This window comes from Anabrus simplex, chromosome 4 (genome assembly GCF_040414725.1).
Source record: "Anabrus simplex isolate iqAnaSimp1 chromosome 4, ASM4041472v1, whole genome shotgun sequence".
In the NCBI taxonomy this organism is placed as follows: Eukaryota; Metazoa; Arthropoda; class Insecta; order Orthoptera; family Tettigoniidae; genus Anabrus; species Anabrus simplex.
Window position 1 is genome coordinate 327086045 of NC_090268.1, and position 13681 is coordinate 327099725.

Consider the following 13681-nt stretch of genomic DNA (forward strand, 5'->3'; position numbering starts at 1 on the left):
AATTTAAATTCAGCGATTGAGAATACATCAATATTCAAGTTATTTAGTATCTTTCACTTGTGAAATAGCCAACGTTTGGCTCCAGTTGGTAGTGTGCCCGGAGGCCCTGGATTCGATTTCCGACTAATTAAAGAATTTCAATTCTCGACTGAGTGCTGGAACGAGGAGACCATCTGACGAGCTGTGTGCTACGAGAGGGGAGGGCTGTGTCACGAAAGCCAGGCAATACGGCGAAGTATGTCGATGATGATGATGCTTGTGTTTTAAGGGGCCTAACATCTAGGTCATCGGCCCCTAATGGTACGAAATGAGACGAAATGCATCGAAAAAATAAAATCCAAAATCCTCCACTGACCAGAATTCAAAGCGTGGGGACGAAAAATGAACGGATGGATATGAATTTAAAACAATCAGTGGAGCCGACCCGCAATGCCTCAGCCTCAGAAACTGACGGAAAACAATAGTAATACTGACCAAGGGACACTTCTACAGCTCAATACTGAATCTGTGATGCTTGCAAGCTAAAGGGGCCAAAATGTAGGTCATCGGCCTCTCATAATGCTACTTATCGCTTGGACAGTAGAACCATGGTATTTGACATGGTGCGGTACTAATCAAAAGTATCGTAGACTTGCGGTATTCCACACATTACGGTACTACTCACAGGTAGGAAATTCGCACATGTAATACAGACCTATGGTGTTTCACACATAGCGGCGCCATTTACAGGCAACGCAAACCTATGGTTTTCATCACCTGAGTGTACTAACCACAAAGACTCGTACTATCCTGTGGTGTTCCTTATGTAGTGGGTACTAATCATACGCAAGCCAGAACCCTGGTGTCGCTCATATAGTGCTACTAATCACAGTCACCGTAAAAGCCTGACCGCGCGGTGCTCCTGATTGCTACTAATCACAAACCTATTTGGTACCGAACATAGTGGTACTACGCGCAAGTAAGAGTGACCCATGGTGTTCCCCGCGTGGTGGTACTAATCACAAGTAGTTTCATGGTTCTAATCCAATCATTCCTTGGTCGCTCCTTTTAGTCGCCTCTTACGACAGGCAGGGGATACCATGGGTGTATTCTTCGTCTGCGTCCCCCACCCACAGGGGAGCGAGGTATGTCGTCATGCTGACCACGGGGCACGCATTGCACTGTATATGCCACGAAAACTCCTTTACTTCAGTCGAAGGGAAAATATGGGAGTAAAGTAAAAGTTTTTTTTAAAAATCGTGGTCGACCTCAGGAGATCCGTGAATGTCGGATAAAAAATACATAGGCCTACATCTTCATTATAGACCGTTATGCCGTTTCAGCTTGCAAACCTCTGCGAATTTACTAAACGCCTCCACAATCCTATATTTGTAACTAGCTCTGTGGGCTCGTTTAGTTCCATACCTTCATACCTCTTATTTTTAAATCACTACAAGCTAAGTCCAACCATCGTCGTCTCGGTCTCCCTCTACTTCTCTTATCCTCGATGACCTAGTACATTGTTCTCCTAGGTAACCTATCCTCCATTCGCCTTATCTGACCCCACCACACAACCCGGTTTATGCGTAGCCTACCTTTCATAATCAAAAATTAAGTCACCAGTAGAGAAGTATAATTCAGCGATTGAGAATACATCAAGATTCAAGTTATTTAGTATCTTTCACTTGTGAGTTCATTCCTAACTTAGCCTTTATCTCTTTATTCTGAGTACCCTCCTTTGTCCCCACCTGTTTGTACCAGCGATCATTCTCACTACACTTATGCGTATTACTTTTAACTTGTATGTATGTTTAGTCCTCAGCCTGAAGGCTGGTTGGATCCTCAACAGTTCCGCCATGAGCTGTCATAGATGGCCTAGGCATCACTGAAGAGGCGTACTAGGGAAATGAGGAGTGAGGTAGTTTCCCGTTGCTTTCCTCACCAAGCCAGAAGTTGCTATTACACATCAGTCTGCCAAGCCCACTGAAATGCATGCACCAACTGACCCTATGAGCAATATTTTCACACCATTCATAGCAGGGACTGGCTGCAGAAGGAATGGCATTACTAGCATTACTCATACCTCAGTCACTTTCATTTTGTCAAAGCTAAGGATAAAGCTGAGACATATCAATGAAAGTAACAACATTGCTCTAGCCCATACCAGAAGACATAGTGCACTGTAAACACTACGTCCTGCCAGCAAAGGCACACTTTTAACTTATGAGTAAGATATTCTGATTTCACCCGGCTCTGATCTCTCGTTCAACAAGGTTGGTCTGACAACAGACTGGTGTAAAGATAGTTCCGTCTGGAAGCTGACTTCTTGGTCGCTACTGCGAGCCCACTGCATTAGCTTCGCTGCATCTTGATTCAGTCTCAAGAATGCACAATGCATAGTAAAAATAATTACTCACATAAAGCCTCACAGTTGAACGGCAAGTATTCGTGTCTGTTTTTCTTGTAAATGAATGTTAAATACACTTATGCGTAACCAGGTGACTGATGTTTATAAATGGGTGAAATGTGAATCTGGCAATGCGGAATGTTCGCCGCGAAATAACGACATTGGAAAGATTCCAATGCCTGTAATCGAACGTGCCTGATGACTGGAGCTGCTCGATGATTTGTGGTCGAAGATGAGAGCAGTCCTTGTCAAATTTGCCGTGCTAAAGACCATATCACAGTTTCATCTTCTTATTCATCCCAAACAACAACAACAACGTTCTCATTGAAATGAACATTACAGCTGAATTAAAGGTTTTATTTTTATTAATTTCATTTTTGCCTGGAGCAATCATTCACTTTTGCATGAGAAGGATTGAAAACACAATTTACGGTTAAGATTGTTTAATTTATTAATACTTGATGTATCATATAGCGTATGAAACAACCAGTATTTAATAAAATAAAGTATATTCATTGTTTGCATAATTGTATTTATGTACTTACGTTCATATAGATAGGGAGGGGTAGGATAGGTTTCGCCGGATTTTCAAAGGTTTCCGTGACTAAATAAATAAATAAATAAATAAATAAATAAATAAATAAATAAATAAATAAAATGTCCTTGAGAATGAGATTAACAGTTAGAGAAACGAAACAACCATGAAAGGCGAGAATATGAATCGTTGCTTTCGTAGGTGTAATATCGTTGAAGGCCAGCCCCGTGGTGTAGGGGTAGCGTGCCCGCCTCTTACCCGGAGGCCCCGGGTTCGATTCCCGGCCAGGTGAGGGATTTTTACCTGGACCTGAGGGCTGGTTCGAGGTCCACTCAGCCTACGTGATTAAAATTGAGGAGCTATCTGACGGTGAGATAGTGGCCCCGATCTAGAAAGCCAAGAATAACGACCGAGAGGATTCGTCGTGCTGACTACACGGCACCTCATAATCTGCAGGCCTTCGGGCTGAGCAGCGGTCGCTTGGTAGGCCAAGGCCCTTCAAGGGCTGTAGCGCCATGGGGTTTGGTTTGAATATCGTTGAAGGCCGAAGAGATCAAGAACTGACTAAGCAGTGTCAGACAGGATACCCTTTGTCCTCCATATTATCTTCTGAACAGAGAGGGATGATTGGCAAGTTTTGTTTGCTTGCTTGCTTAAAATGTAAGCAGTGTCAAACTCAGCGGAGGACCTATGATATCCACAAACATCTCCAAAGGTCTGAACGCCTGGGAGACGGTTTTCAGAGATCCAAAGTTCGAATTCCGGCTGGCAGTGGCAAAGTTGCTATTCTGTGAAGTTTTCCCTGGTTTTCCCTACCTTATCCCAAACTTTTTTCAATGGCCAAATTCCGTTAATTTAGTATGCCTTGTTTCTTGACCCATCTCTGTGTCATTCTTCGCTTTGACGGCATGGAAGTGACTGAGATATTAGCGATGCTCGTAATGTCATTCCTTATCCAACCAATCCCTGTAATGAATGGTGTGGAAATGTTGTTCATTGGGTTGGTGTATGCATTTCTGATGATGATGATGATGATGATGATGATGATGATGATGATGACGTTTGTTGTTTAAAGGGTCCTAACATCGAGGTCATCAGCCCTGTATGCGTTTCAGTGAGCTTGGCAGACTGATGTGTAACAGCAACTTCTGGTCCGGAAACTAACTTACAACACTCCTCAGTGACAGCTGTTGAGGTTTCAACTAACCTCGGGCTGAGGACTGAACATAAATAAGACTGATAATAGTCGTAGTGGCGATCAATGGTACAGTGTTCGACTCATGATCCCAAATTCGCGGGGTTGGTTGCGGCTGAGGTAGTAGACATTTTAAGGGCCGTCAAACATCTTGCCATTGCTGTTGGCATGTTAAAGATCTCTGATGGTGCACTTATTGTCACTTGGTAAAATTAACTATAAGCTATAGGAACTGTCCGGTTGAAATTCCGCTTTTATAACTAGAAATTGGTAAACAGGCCGTCTAGATGACACCACTTCAGAAGATCTTCAACTCGGTATCTGAGGCCATACTCATATTATTATTATTATTATTATTATTATTACAGTATTATTATTATTATTATTATTATTATTATTATTATTATTATTTAAGCTGACTAACTTTACAGTGTAACTCACGCCCTTGGATGCGGCTTGTCCTGACATGATAACCTCTGCTATCTCAACTCAGTATCCATTAGTGGGAGCTGAACTTTCTCTGCTGTTATCTTCACTCTCGTCTGGTACTCGAGGGCCGCTGACCTCCTTGGTGCTCGCCACGTCTCTCGAGTTGGTGCTGAACCTACAAGTACAACATCCGCCTAATCAGCACTGACATTCTTGACGGTATTTTTGTGACTTCTGTCACTTCCACAGACACTGTAAAGATGAATACATAAACAATAGTAGACTGTGTGGCTAGCAGAAAAGGACGTCATTATATTTAAAGCGAGCTTGCATTTCGTGATCTTAGCTACAGGAACCTCGAGATCATAACAACGTGACTTCTCATTTCGAAAAGCCCGCATGCACTGGCTGGGATTCGAACCTTGGTGAGAAACCAGCGACGATTTTGCTCTAAGACGTGTTCTGTGATATCAGTTTCAGCCCTTTTGAGTATTTTATTATTTATTATTATTATTATTATTATTATTATTATTATTATTATTATTTAAACTAACATACAATTGAAGAGCTCTAATAACTAATTAACCACATCAGTAAATATAATATTCAATACTATTACAGTTTCTGAAATAATTTTACTCACACTTACTAAGCACGAAAAAGTCATAAAACTGTAACAAATACTCAGGTCTCGTGAGTCATTTGAGTTAACCCGGTCAGCATATTCTTACCGTAGAAACCGGTAAAACTTCAAAGTAGATTGTTTAACTGAAATGTATTAACTATTAACTAACACCAGGTTGATAACACCTGTTCTAGGATATTAATTATAATTGTATGTTCTTGTTTCAGGTGCTGAAAGTGTTGTGGTGATTCTCTCAAAAGTCGTGTTGAAGAAGACTACGGCATCATGCAGAACGGAGGGGTGAGTGTCACGTCACTATTTTTAAAGGGTAATGTTAGAAATCATACGGAGAATTCATGTTCACGCGAACAAAGATGGCCTAGGCCACCATAGCTCAATTGGTAGAGCAACCGACGCGAAATTGGGAGGTTGTGGGTTCGGATCCCACTGGTGTCTGGTTGGCCATTTTTGTTCTGTACTGAACATCTCTTCAATACGTACTAAATTTAAGAATGGCAGTGGGAGTACGGGCGTAATCTCCAAGAACATAATGGACAAAAGGTATTATCGACGTCATAACGAACCTTGGTCTCTGAAGACGACTCTTACACCGAGCCAGATGACCTGCAGACAGTTGAGTTTCGCGTAGTCACTGTGCCGACATCTTCAGCTATATCACTTGGCTTTCTTGATCAAAGCCACTGCCTCTCGTTCCGTTTTTCTATTTTTTTAAAGTCGCATTAGCACATCGAAGGTTTTAGGCGATGCAAGGATAAGAAAGGGCTAGGATTGGGAAGGTAGTGACTGTGGCCTTAAATAAGTTACAGCCCCAGTGGTGTTAAGATGGGAAACCGTGGGAATACGATCTTCAGGGCTGCCGTCGGTGGGATTCAAATCCACCATCTCTCTAATGCAAGCTCACAAGTATGCGATCTTAAGTGCACGGCCAGCTTGCTTGGTGTCTTGCGTACCCGACAGTCTTCAGTTAGTCTCATGAGGCTGAGTCAACCCAGTCCCACCCCTCAGTCCAGAATAAAAATTACCGAGCGAGGTGATTATATACGATGCATGGGTTGTGTAGCAGGAAGCGTGCATTCGGGAGGTGGCGCGTTCGAATAGGGCAGCTTTGAATATGGTTTGCCATGGTTTCCCATTTTCACATCAAGCAAATGTATCTTAATCAAGGCCCTGTTCACTATTTTCCCAGTCCTAACCTTTTCCATCTCAGTGTCGCGGAAAACCTGTATGTGTTGGTGCGTCGTTGAACACTAGCAGGGCCGATGACTTGGATGTAAAGTCCCGTAAAACAACAACAAAAGTCATCATAATCATCAAACCATAAGGCCCCAAAAAAAGTCAACCGTGTGATCACTCGATATAGAGGTGAAAGAATCGACATACGGCATATCGATTCATAATACACTACTGAAGATTACCGTGTAAACTATTAATGTATCGATCTTTCATCGCCCATGACCTGTACTATTAGTCTGTAGACGCACTTGAGAGCTGATGTCATTCATGATGGATTCTACGTGACGAAGCAGCCTGGAATGAAGATGGGCTTCTAGAAACAGGAGTGTCTCTAGGCCAGGGCCTCTCAAACGCCCAAAATCTCACGCGTGCAGAGCGAGGCGCAAGAGCTCCGTGCACTGTGCATAGGTGCCGCTCGGTATGGCTCGGATCAACGCTTCCTCTCTGGGCTACTCGGCTATGCTCGGCTCTACTCGGCTATACTCGGCTCAACTCAGCCCGGATTTGGAGCGCTACGGCGCAAGTGGGGGAGAGGGAGACAGGCGGAGCGAGCGAGACAGGCGTGAGGAAAGAGAGAGTTAGCGCTATTGCTCCAAATCGAGCAGTGGAGGGTCTGCACTCTGGTCAACCAAGCCAAGTCGTCTTTTGCACCGTGCACAGTGCATGCACCACGCGCATGCACCCTGAGAGGCCCTGCTCTAGGCTGTTCATGCAGAACTCTTTGCGTAGAAACAGTGATTCAAATCTCAGCTTGGCGTGAATTTAAAAATCAACATTTAACGGTGCAGTCTTTAAGTTTGCTGATGAAGGAATTGGTAATATTTTCTGTATTTTTATGATGATTGTTGTTTGTTAACCTGCATTATTGCAAGGATGGAGAATTTTAAGGAGGCAGATTGTCAGTCCCACATAAAAAACAGTGTAAATGGAAGAGGGCGTGTTCCGAGTAGTACGACGATCTCGGCTAAGAAGATTAGAACCATGAACGACGGGAAAATGAAATAACATACTGTATGCTTCGCTAATCTAATACCGTCGGTGCTGGAAGAGAACAGAGTTATTCAAAGAAGGTCGAATAACGGTATATGGTCCTTGCACTAAGAATTGAAAAAATGTTAGGCTCAACTGGATCCTGTGGTCGTCTCTCAATTTTCGAAAGACTTAATTGCTGTTGGTTGGTGACGGGGTAGGGTGTAGTGCTGGCTGTAGAAGTAAGCGAGTGTGTCGTTATTGTGAGATGAAGTTTATGCGTGATAGTGTGAAGAGTTCCTTCCGCTCCATATTTTGGCACGTTATCACCCAATTCACACGAGACTATACCGGCCCAAACGAATTATTTTACACAACGCATCTTATGATATTGGCGTCATTGCCGTCTTCATACAGTTGTTAATGTTGTGAGTTTCTTACACATGGAAAACGACATTGTATTTTGAAGACTCCATCCAGCGAAATCAATGATTGAAGGTAAAGCTAATTTCAGTCTATCCTACGGCATCACGTACGTAAGGTACATGGAATTACTGTCGACACGTCACATTGAGTTTTAGTTCACTCTCAAATGTCAAAATGGTTTGAAATGACACTCCGCCCCCCCCCCCCCCCCTGCAAAATGTTGCAGGATTATTAATCATTTGAGAGAGATGCAAGTTGTTGACAATTTCATTCTCAGTTAGAATTCTTGCTAAAGATGGCACAAAGTCCTGGCGAATTATGTAGCTCAGTGTATGAGTTTTAAAAGTTGTAATTTACTAAAGCTTCATTCTTCACTTGCCGCTGTGATAGGTGTAGGCAACAAGTGGAGAAGGTGCGACGAAAAGTAGGCCTACATCTTTATTAATATGCAAATATGAATGTTGGTCTTTTCTTTCTTTCTTTCTTTCTTTCTTTCTTTCTTTCTTTCTTTCTTTCTTTCACAAAAAAAAAAACTACCTGAACGATCGAGCCGAAATTTGGGAAGCTTGTAGCTGGTACGTTAGGTTAACATGTAGACTGCTTACTGTTACACTGTCTCTTAAGGGAGACATGCAGTGAAAGGAAATGTGAAGCAAGTCAGAGGATAATTGATGACAAAGACCCCTAAAAGTGAATACGCTGCCTAAACAGTTGTTAGCCCTGTTTGAAAATGGAGCGTACCGTCTATATTTAGAATATAATTTTCTGCAAAACATTTATATGCATTTTATTCCTAGCTCTAACAGTTTTCCAGGAAAAATTGCTTTTCTGTGTTTTGGCGCATGCAGTAATCAATTGAAACCAAAAAGACGGGTCAACTGTTAGTTATAGGAGGAAAAGAAGCATACGAACAGGATTTAGAACTAAATTTCCTGCACAAATGCTCATGTGCGTTTTCTTCAAAACTCTAGCGATTTGCTAGAAAGTTGCGCTTGTTTTTGTGTGTTAAAGGAACATTTCGATGTATTTCCTGGTGAGATGTAGTGTTTACAGTGTACAATGTCTTCTGTTATGGGCTAGAGTAATTTTGTTACTTTCATTGGCCTGTCTCAGTCTTATCTTGGCTTTGACAATATGAAATTGACTGAGGTATGAGCGATGCTGGTAATCCCGTTCTTTATGCAGCCAGTGTCTGTTATGAATGATGTGAAAATGTTGCTCATAGGGTCGGTTAGTGCATGCATTTCAGTGGGCTTTGCAAACTGATATGTAATAGCTCAACTTCTGGTTCGATAAGGAAGGCAACGGGAAATTAATTCACTTCTCTTGTACAACTCTTCATTGATGTCTAGGTCACCTATGAGAGCTGCTGAAGTTCAAACCAGCCTTCGGGCTGAGTACTCGACATTTCGCGGCGTATATTGTTCGTATACAGCACTAGCGTTGTCTCGCGGGTTGGATCAATCAATCACTGCTGATCTGCATTTAGGGCAGTCGCCCAGGTGGCAGATTCCCTATCTGTTGTTCTCCTAACCTTTTTCTTAAATGATTGCAAAGAAATTGGAAATTTATTGAATATCTCCCTTGGTTAGTTATTCCAATCCCTAACACCCCTTCCTATAAACGAGTATTTGCCCAATTCGTCCTCTTGAATTCCAACATATTGTGATCTTTCCTACTTTTAAAGACACCACTCAAATTTATTCGTCTACTGATGTCATTCCACGCCATCTCTCCACTGACAGCTCGGAACATACCACTTAGTCGAGCAGCTCGTCTCCTTTCTCCCAAATCTCCCCAGCCCAATCTTTGCAACATTTATGTAACGCTACTCTTTTGTCAGAAATCACCCAGAACAAATCGAGCTGCTTTTCTTTGGATTTTGTCCAGTTCTTGAATCAAGTAATCCTGGTGAGGGTCCCATACACTGGAACCATACTCTAGTTGGGGTCTTACCAGAGACTTATATGCCCTCTCCTTTACATCCTTACTACAACCCCTAAATACCCTCATAACCATGTGCAGAGATCTGTACCCTTTATTTGCAATCATATTTATGTGATTATCCCAATGAAGATCTTTCCTTATATTAAGAGCTAGGTACTTACAATGATCCCCAAAAGGAACTTTCACCCCATCAATGCAGTAATTAAAACTGAGAGGACATTTCCTATTTGTGAAACTCACAACCTGACTTTTAACGCCGTCAGTCATCATACCATTGCCTACTGTTCATCTCACAACATTATCGAGGTCATTTTACAGTTGCTCACAATCTTGTAACTTATTTATTACTCTGCACAGAATAACATGCCAAATTGGAAAGAATTCCACGCATGCGAGTAAAGACTACTGGTAATAATTAAACTTATGTCCTCATCCCGAGGTGGTGCAGTTCTTTTCAGGCACCCCCCCCCCCCCACCACCACCACCACCACATGTGGGTGAGCTTCATGTACCATTTCAACGGCATATCAGCTCTCCTGCCATTCTTAAACCTCTGGCAGTACAGATCTTAATCACATAAATATGATTGTTAATAAAGGGTAGAGATCTCTTCACATGGTTATGATGGTATTTAGGGGCTGTAGTAAGAATGTAAAGGAGAGAGCATATAAGTCTCTGGTAAGACTCCAACTAGAGTATGGTTCCAGTGGATGGGACCCTCACCAGAATTACTTGATTCAAGAACTGGACAAAATACAAAGAAAGGCAGCTCGATTTGTTCTGGGTGATTTCCGACAAAAGAGTAGCATTATAAAAATGTTGCAAATTTTGGGCTGGGAAGACTTGGGAGAAAGGAGACGAGCTGCTCGACTAAGTGGTATAGAGGGACCGATGACCTTCGATTTAGGCCCCTTAAAACGACAATAATCATCATCATCATCATCATCACTAAGTGGTATGTTCCGAGCTGTCAGTGGAGAGATGGAGTGGAATGACATTAGCAGACGAATACGTTTGAGTGGTGTCTTTAAAAGTAGGAAAGACCACAATATTAAGATAAAGTTGGAATTCAAGAGGACAAATTGGGGCATATATTCGTTTATAGGGAGGGGAGTTAGGGATTGGAATAACTTACCACGAGAGATGTTCAATAAATTTCCAATTTCTTTGCAATCATTTAAGAAAAGGCTACGAATACAAGAGATTGGGAATCTGCCAACTGGGCGACTGCCCTAAATGCAGATCAGTAGTGATTGATTGATTGATTGATTGATTGATTGATTGATTGATATTTTTTATTATTTTGGTACCTCCTCTGGCCCGCCCTTTAGGCTGGCCTTGTATATCAATACCAAGACTTAATTTTTTGGCTGAGCGGGAGGACCAACTCATTGGAGTGTAGTATAGGTTTCGTGTTGCTCTGTCGACATTTTATGTCGTGAGCGAGTATCAACATTGTTCGTGCTGTTTGGCCGACAGGCGATGGCTTCAGCCACAAGAAGCCAGATTGGTGCGTGAGCCCTAGAACGGATTACGGTCGGATATTGAGTTTCAGTGGCACTGGTCTTCATTAAAAGGTTTGGACAAATGAGGATTACGAGAAACAATACCATATGTGCCAAAGATACAGGGTTAGGGGATTGTCTGCTATATATACTGTATTTAAGAGAATATCAGTCACTTTACAGTGCAGTATTACGGATTACTGATGCATTGTACAGTATATGACACTACATGAATAACTGCTACGGTACTCAATTATTTTCGGGAGAAAAATTCAAATATGTGTCGCTGTCGCTCATGGGAACGGAAGTAAGCTACCTTGTCACTTCCGCAGCTCACTCCTATGCGATGCCCAGATGAGCAAACTTTTGACATCCCAAAACAGGTTCTAAATATATGATTAGGCATCCAATTTTTATATGGCTGAATAAAACATTCTTACTGAAGTCGTCGCACAAAATCTCAATCAGATCGGAGACCTACAGATGAAAGGGTTTCTTGCTTAGCAACAATGCACGGTATGACTGAGAAACTGTAACTGATGAGGCATGTGTGCTTCAGAGATACCGGTAAACCGTTCGTCTTATAATTTTTCTTTGAAGATTTTCGTTATATGAACTTTGTATTATTACATTTATTACAAAAATGCGAGCTTGTTTGATCTTCTAGCATAAGAGCTGTCAAAAATGTTTGGCACATCTTTATAAATATAATTTTGAAGATTTTAAAGCGGACATTTTAACAACGTGTAACTATGAATCATTTTCTCTTTTCGTGAAAGAGCTCTATGCCTTCTTTATTGCGCTTTCTTGCAAGCAGAACTGACTACACAGTCAGTGACACTTCATCGTGTCACTCCATCGTTATGGAGATCTTTCCCGAGGTCTTCTTCCAGGAATCTGTCGAATATCTCCATATTTTCTGTCCCTCTATCAAAGAATTTCAGTTTGATTTGCAGAAACATGTTGGACAGACTCTTCAGCTTAGGATTTCTGTAAAAGTAGACATTTTAGATTTCTATTCTGTCCACAAAGTTCGTAGCATTCGTCTCCAATACCACGATTCGAATGCGTAAAGGAAGTTGGAGAAGATGAGTGTTCGAACCAGCCGTGTTTTATGTGAGATGCAGAATGAGCTTATTAACAAGAAGTTTTGTACATTTCTAGATAGTGAAATAGAAGATGTGGTTTATTCTATTCTAGATAAAATCATCCATTTTCAACATAAAACGTAAGTACGTCTTCCATGTAGGCTTATATACCTATATATTTTCATAACATTTGTGGAGTATTGTAATACTACTACTACTACTACTACTACTACTACTACTACTACTACTACTAATAATAATAATAATAATAATAATAATAATAATAATAATAATAATAATAATGCTACCTCTGTGGATCAGTGGTAGAGTGTCGGCCTCCGGATCGCAAGATAGCGGATTCAAACCCGACAGAGATAGCCAGATTTCTGAAGGGCGGAGAAAAGTCCATTCGACACTCCATGTCGTACGATGTCGGCATGTAAAAGATCTCTGGTGACACATTTAACGTGTACCCGACAACATTAATTAAATCTCAGCCACAAACGCCCAAGAGAGATTAGGTGTACTCGGGTCTGCCATCTAGTAGGCCTAGAGTAATACGGAACGTCGAAATTGACGAGCAGGCAGCCAGATGGCGTCAAATTAAAATGTCTGCACACAGTAGCTGAGTCCATACGATAATAATAATAATAATAATAATAATAATAATAATAATAATAATAATACCGAACTAGTGGCTCTGTCCAGTAATATCTGAAGGTGCTCAAATACGTCAGCCTCGTGTCATTTAATTTACTGAGACGCAAAAGAACTCCTTTTATTAACACGATGACAAGGTTTTCATAGATCATCCTCAGTCATTCGACCGGGTCAGGAATGGAATGAATCCCCATCTAGCGGCGAGGATAGGAATTGTGCCGGCTGGCGAAGGCTGTCGCACTCCTCTGGGGCAATGGTTAATGACTGACAGATGAAATGATATTGGAGAGTGTCGCTAGAATGAAAGATGACAGGGAAAACCGGAGTACCCGGAGAAAAACCTGTCCCGCCTCCGCTTTTTCCAGCACAAATCTCACGTAGAGTGACCGAAATTTGAACCACGGAACCCAGCTGTGAAGGGCCGGCGCGCTGCCGCCTGAGCCACTTTTCATAGATCATATAACTTCATAATTTATTTTATCATTAAATCATATTTGACCAAAGATACAAAAGTATATTTTTGGTCAAATTAGATTTGTTTTCGCCAGTCGCAAGTATTGTTCACATGTCTTTTGCCGATAATGTCTTGTTTCATTATTTTAGATTTTCCTTCCGTAGAAATGTTTTTTGGTTAAATGAAATTTGAAACTTAAAAAACAAAA

The 13681-nt window shown here is 41.6% G+C and overlaps 1 protein-coding gene across 1 annotated transcript in view; it reads left to right on the forward strand.

Moving 5' to 3' along the window:
- Positions 1-13681, forward strand: part of path (pathetic) — a 315189-nt gene that overhangs the window by 84432 nt on the left and 217076 nt on the right. The window contains exon 2 of the mRNA XM_067145705.2: positions 5398-5470. Coding sequence (XP_067001806.1) covers positions 5456-5470 — 15 coding nt within the window. The 5' untranslated portion in view covers positions 5398-5455. The remainder of the gene's footprint in view (positions 1-5397; positions 5471-13681) is intronic.